The 6,812-nt window shown below is 47.9% G+C and overlaps 1 protein-coding gene across 2 annotated transcripts in view; it reads left to right on the top strand.

Moving 5' to 3' along the window:
- Positions 1-1,379: 1,379 nt before the first annotated feature.
- The window catches only part of PRSS12 (serine protease 12), a 77,901-nt gene continuing 72,468 nt past the window's right edge, over positions 1,380-6,812 (top strand). For both annotated transcript variants that reach the window (XM_017510683.2, XM_037732281.1), the window contains exon 1: positions 1,380-2,234. In XM_017510683.2, the coding sequence (XP_017366172.1) occupies positions 1,733-2,234 (502 nt within the window). In that variant the 5' untranslated portion in view covers positions 1,380-1,732. The remainder of the gene's footprint in view (positions 2,235-6,812) is intronic.

Here is a 6,812-nt window from a genome sequence, read left to right as displayed (position 1 = left end):
TGACAAGATCTCCCTCTGTCGCCCAGGCTGGAGTACAGCGGCACGAAATCGGCTCATTGCAACCTCTGCCTCCTGAGTTCAAGCGATTCTCGTGCCTCAGCTGCCCTAGTAGGTGGAATTACAGGCGCCCGCCGCCACTCCTGGCTAAGTTTTGTATTTTTAGTGAAGACGGAGTTTCACCATGTTGGCGATGCTGGTCTCGAACTCCTGGCCTCATGTGATCTGCCTGCCTCGGCCTCCCAAAGTGCTGGGATTACAGGTGTAAGCCACCTCGCCGGGCTAAAGGTAGCTTATTTAAAACTAGTAGGGAATTAATTCAGTTCCTAATTGAACCCTAGGTTTTAACAATAAACATCTGAATTTTGTTCAAGTTTTCTTCAGAGTACATTATGAGACAGCTCTCTCACAATGAAACATGACCACGCCAGAAAAAAAAAAAAAAATGTTACCTTCTTTACGGGCTTCCTTTTCCTTGTTTAAGTTTGGTAGCATAGTGAGAAACAACTGAAAGGGAAAAATGCTAAAACAACCAGCTCCAGTGATTTTTTTAAAAAAATCTAAGCCAACAATTTTTTGGAGCCTGCGGGAGTGGGGGGAGTTTTGAAAGGGCCTCACTGAGCTAGGTCGAGCCGACAGTGAAGCTTCAAAATTGCCAGCAGGCAGAGTCCACTCTGGACAGGCAAATGAATAGGCTTAAGTGAAGTCCCTTGCCCTGCAAAAACCGAGGCAGGTGTTCGGGGATGGATTTTTTGGATAGGATGGAGACCGGGACGGATGAAGTCTTCTCTGGTTAGAGAGGAAATTTGGTATTAAGAGAGCCTGACTGAATCCCAATAATAACCAAACAACTGCTGTTGTCCAGGGCACAGGCTGGAAAGTGGGAGGCAGGAAGCAGAAAGGCTCAAGCTCCTTTCCCTGAGTCGGTTCAGGAATTTAATTTCAGCAAATGTTGATTGGGGCACGGTGTTAAGCTCAGGGATATCAAGCTGAATAAAACGTGGTCTTGTCCTTGAAGAGCTTACAGTTTAGTGAAACGGCTTTAACATTCCTCGTGGGCTTTGATAACTTTTATCCTGGGAGTTGTCAGGGGAGAGCTGCATCTAAATCCATTCACACTTTGCTAAAGATTTCAAAACAGAGGAAACAAGATACGGGACGACGAGGGTGGAGGAGAGAAGACCGCAGGGGCCGGTGCCAGACTTGGAAGCCGCCAACGCTGGGCTGGTGCCGCATTCTGGCAAGGGGCGGCCAAGACCGTGCCCCGCGCGGGCACCCTCGGGCTCGGCCCCTGCAGCTGGCAGCAGTGCCTCGCGGGCGGACCGCGGAGGGTCGGGCGGGGGCCCAGCGGAGGTCCGGAGGAGCCTGCGCGGCCGGCGCCCGCCCCCAGGGGGCAGAGTTCCCGGACTCGTGCCTGTGCCGCTACCTGGGGCTGAGGCCCCACCACTTCCCGCAGCGGTCCGCACCTTCCCTTTCTCCGTCCTCTCAGCCGGCTGGGGCTCCGCTGAGCTCCAGATTTCCCCGCCCGCGGCCGCCGCCTGGGGACAGGAGCCGAGGCGCGGCAGGACACCCGCGGTGGGGGGCGAGGTGGGGAGGTGAAGGCGGTCCGCACGCGGGGGCGGGAGGAGGCTGGGGGATTCGGGGGACGCGGCAGCCCCGCCCCCGCCCCCTCCTCTCCTCCGCTCCTAGCCCGAGAAGCTGGCGAGCATGGACCAGACCCCGCGGCGCTGGCACCATGACGCTCGCCCGCTTCGCGCTGGCCCTGGTGTTCGGGGCGCTCCCCGAAGTGGTCGGTTTTGAGTCTGTCCTCAATGATTCCCTCCACTACCGCCACCGCCATTCGCCCCCTCCGGGTCCGCTGTACCCTCGTTACCTTCCCACGGAGCAGCGGCCCCGGAGGACGCGCCCGCCGCCGCCTCTCCCGCGCTTCCCGCGCCCCCCGCGGGCGCTCCTTGCCCTGCGCCCGCACGCCCTCCAGGCGGGGCACACGCCGGGGCCGCACCCCCGGGGCTGCCCCGCCGGCGAGCCGTGGGTCAGCGTGACGGACTTCGGCGCCCTGTGTCTGCGGTGGGCGGAGGTGCCACCCTCCCTGGAGCGGTCGTCCCCGGCGGGCTGGGCTCAGCTGCGAGGGCAGCGCCACAACTTTTGTCGGAGCCCCGACGGCGCGGGCAGACCCTGGTGCTTCTACGGAGACGCCCGCGGCAAGGTGGACTGGGGCTACTGCGACTGCAGACACGGTGAGTGGCCTCGGGGCGGCCGCGGCAACTTCGAACGGGCCCGGAGCCAGAGGCTTGGGGCCGGCGTACAGGTCTCTTGGAGAGAGTGACGGGGTGTGCGGTTGTGTGTTTGCTTTGTGGAGTGTGATGGTGGGCTACAGCTGGGTTACCAGTAAGGTGTACTGGTGCTGCAAATCTAAGCCAGCCAGGTGTGCTTGTGTGAAGGTTGTCAAGGGTGACAGTTTCCATGCCAGGTGCTGAGAGCTGGGTTTCTGGATCTGCTCTGTCCTCTGGCTACTCGTGTGTGTGTGCGCGCGCGTTTGTGTGTGTGTGTGTGTGTGTGTGCCCGCGCACGCACTCGTGTATTGGGTGACAGTGTGCTTTGGGTGTCTGTTCTCTAGATTAGCTTACGTTGAGAGTGTTACCATATTTACATTAAAGAAGCATAGGAGCAGAGAAAGTTCCTAATTACTTGTTCTGGAAAGGGAAATGTTAAATCTAACCTGACAACCAAATATAACCTTCCCTCATTTCTTTAGACTCCGATTTGGAAAAATGTGGTAAAATTTTGGCCTTAATCTCACTGTTGACTTCTATTTTAAAATGTATGGCAAAAGTATGTGGCCCAAATCAGCCGTATTTACATACTTAAACTCAGTATGGTAAATATCATTAGTGACTGGAAAAAAAGGGAAAGGAGACAGGGATACTATCTTGGTGAAGTAGCAACTCCATATAGTCATACACAGCTTTCAAGAGCCATTACTTAGCTTTATGTGTTATGTGTGAAAAATCAGGATTAGTAGGTAACATCAGGAGATAAAGGTGGCAAAATGTTTTAGGACTGTGGTAATAAAAGCATCACAGTCATAAGTTTAATGTAAATGAATAATCCAGCTTTGAACATTGCTTCATTTTGAATTGTTGGGATTTTGTTGAAGTTAGTTTTTTTTCTTTAAAAACTGGGGAAGAAAAACTTAATATCCTCCAAAGTTTGAATTTCTTTTCAACAGAATATTTTTGGTAGCTTTCCATTCACACTGTGGGGCAAGGGTTTCCTGAATTGAGATCCTGGATCATGTTGTACTTCGTACTGTTTGGAGGTAACTTGGAAGTTAGCTGTCACAATGCCATTCATTTCCTGGAGAAATTTTATTTATCAGTGCCTTCCATTGCATTAGTGCTTTGAGTTAAGAAAAAGTGATAGGAAGGTTAAGATCAATTATCCTTCATCCTCGGGAATGAAGTCATCGCTTTACTTGTGTTTCATGAACAGAATGCCAATGTGGCTATAAAAGATTTGAAGTGATGTCAAACAAAGAGTGCTAGTATTGTCCTGTTATTCGCTATAAGAGATTATTTATAGTAAAATCTTACATTTCTCAAGCGCTGACTTTTTCATCTGCATATTATTCTTAGTTTTATAAATAGATCAGAGTGGAGAATTATTAGAGAATCAATGTGTAGGCGAGAATATACAACTTCTCTTTAGGTACCTAAGCACAGACTCAAGAAAAGGAATTTAAAGTTAAAAAATGATAGTGATCTATTGCTCTTTCTGATATAACACTTCCAGCTTTATATTTCAAACATGAAGAGTAACTTGTCCTTGGATTTCCTGCCACTTCTCCCCCTTTAGACAAATAGAAATGTAAATCTTTTCAATGCCTTTATGTTCCTTGCTAACTCTCACTAGACAAAACCCTAAATACTGCATAATAGTTGTTTGTACTTCCTGGAGTAAAGTGATAGAACAAAAAAGAAACAAAAGAAACCACTCAAGATGGGAGATAAATGCCCTCTCTACCACCTCAAAAAAAAAAAAAAAATAGGAAAACAATCAGCTGTGTAAGAGTTGAATTACTTTCAGACTCAATCTCATTCTATCATTTACTCCTCCAGGTCTGCTTAGGCATAACCCATAGATGACTGGCATATTCTGAACCTTATGCCTCTCTTGGTCCTACATTTCAATTAGGGATATGAACGAAAGTATCATGGAGTGGTATAAAAAATATTGACTTATGCTTTAGAAAACGCTGGTGTCTGCTTTGGCTCTGCCAGTAGCTGTGCATTGTTGGGTAAGGCTCTTAACTCTTAGTGCTTTGGTCTCCTCACGAGAAAAGCAGGTTTTGAGTAAATTAATTTAAAAGACCTTTACAGCACTGAGCATGTATGCAAAGTACCCTGGCCTGATCATATCAGTTAGGACTTAGGCACATTCCTTCTGTGTTAGGTGCTAGACTAAACATTGTATGTGCATTTTCTCATTTCATTCTTTTTTTTTTTTTTTTCCGGATAGAGCTCCCTCTGTCACCCAGGCTGGAGTGCAGTGGTGCAATCTCAGCTCACTGCAACCTCTGCCTCCCTGCTTCAAGCGATTCTCCTGCCTCAGTCTCTTGAGTAGCTGGCATTACAGGCATCTGCCACCACGCCCAGCTAATTTTTGTATTTTTAGTAGAGATGGGGTTTTACCATGTTAGCCAGGCTGGTCTTGAACTTCTGACCTCAGGTAATCCACCCACCTCCGCCTTCCAACGTGCTGGGATTACAGGTGTGAGCCACTGTGCCCAGCCTCATTTCATTCTTGTAGCAATCTTATGAGTGAGTTCCTGCATTTTACTGATGAATATACCTAAAGATATATTATGAGGAGTGCAGGAGAAAATAGGGTTAGATATGTATATTTGTACTTCACAGCTCATTTTGCTGTATTTCTTTACTTATATATGCATGCAGAAATATCTATGCTGTCTAGTAATCCTCATTTTGTAGTTTATGGACTAGTCTAACAGGAAGAAAGGGGATTATGTTTGGTCCAGTGCACATGATTTACAGTCTCTTATGCTTAAAAAACATCCAGTGTCTTGTCTTGTCTTGTCTTTTTTTTCTCTTCTCTCCTCTCCTCTCCTCTCCTCTCCTCTCCTCTCCTCTCCTCTCCTCTCCTCTCTTCTCTTCTCTTCTTTTCTTGAGATGGGGTCTCTCTCTGTCATCTGGGCTGGAGTGCAGTGGTGCAATCTTGGCACACTGCAACCTCTGCCTCCTGGGTTCAAATGATTCTCCTGCCTCAGCCTGCCAAGTAGCTGGGATTATAGGCATGCACCACCATGCTCGGCTAACTTTTTTGTATTTTTAGTAGAGATGGGGTTTTGCCATGTTGGCCAGGCTGGTCTCGAACTCCTGACCTCAAGTGATCCGCCCACGTCAGCCTCCCAAAGTGCTGGGATTACAGGTGTGAGCTACCTTGCCTGGCATATTATTTTCTTTACAGAAATCCCAGGGCTAGAAAAAGAGAACAATGTATAGTAATGTGATCCCTCCTTTAAAAAATTAACTGGTGGCCAGAGTCACATACGTAGTTGCGTCGAGAAAAATGAGGAAGTTGGTGTCTCCGTGGTGAAGAGTTGATTGAAGCCAAGTTGAAGGGGCAGGGTGGGGACCTCAGGTGAGCCAGGGCTGGGCATGGGTGTTCCAGTGGCTCAGATGTCAGAGAGCAGGAAACATGACACCAGGACCCTTGTTTTATGAACCTTGCAAATTAATACTAAAGAATCATTTTGGGTATGGGAATACCCTGAATCAGCCCAGGAAGCTAGTCTCATTATGAGCATTTAGAATCACCTAGGGACTTGTTAAAATGCAGATTCCTAGACTATAGCCGAGGAGGCTCTGAGTAATTCTCAGATCTGGCCCAGGAGTGGAACATGCCATTTATATTGAGCAGTCAAAGTGATTTGGATGCTGAAAACTCTGTCACAGTCAGGCAGAACACATGGAAGGGCATTAGAACCCACCTAAAAAGCACAATGGTAGGTGAAGATACAGACTAGCTGAGCCCACCATTCTGTGACTCAGCCCTGTTAGGCCGTAGGTGTAGGGTATGCCAATGGAACTTTTTGTGTGGTTTTAGAAATGGCACCTCTGGTTTTTCCTTTGACCAGTGTAGGATAATAATAAACTAGTTCACTGGAATATGGTTATTTTATTTTTATTTTTTGAGAAAAAGTGCAGTGGTGTCATCTTAGCTCACTGCAACCTCTGCCTCCCGGGATCAAGCAATTCTCTCACCTCAGCCTCTGAAGTAGCTGGAACTGCAGCTACTTTTTTTCTTTTTCTTTTGTATTGTTTGTAGAGATGGAGTTTTGCCATGTTGCATAGGCTGTTCTTGAACTCCTGGGCTCAAGTGATCCTTCGGCCTTGGCTTTCCAGAATACTGGAATTAGGGGTGTGAGCTACCATGGCTGGCTAGAGTCTGGTTATTAACTGAATGTAAGCCAGGTTATTTTCACATTTCTACAGGAAGAATTAACAGGCATCTGATTCCCTCTAACAATAGTTCGTGACCCAACATGGTGGCTCATGCCTGAAATCCCAGCACTTTAGGAGGCTGAGGTAGGAGGATCACTTGAGGCCAGGAGATAGAGGCTGCAGTGAGCTATAGTCATGATGATATTGCACCCCAGTTTGGGCAACAAAACAACACAATAGCTTGCAATAAACTAGTGTTTCCTGCCTAGGAGGGGTAGTCACTTTTCTAGTCTTTGGCAACTTGCTTGACATTGTGCTGAGAACCTCTGTTTTTTTTTTTTTTTTTTTTTT

The sequence above is a fragment of the Cebus imitator genome, unplaced genomic scaffold (genome assembly GCF_001604975.1).
Source record: "Cebus imitator isolate Cc_AM_T3 unplaced genomic scaffold, Cebus_imitator-1.0 Scaffold17, whole genome shotgun sequence".
Classification (NCBI taxonomy): Eukaryota; Metazoa; Chordata; class Mammalia; order Primates; family Cebidae; genus Cebus; species Cebus imitator.
The sequence above is the reverse complement of the archived record's forward strand: the minus strand, read 5'-3'. Positions and strand labels throughout refer to the sequence as shown.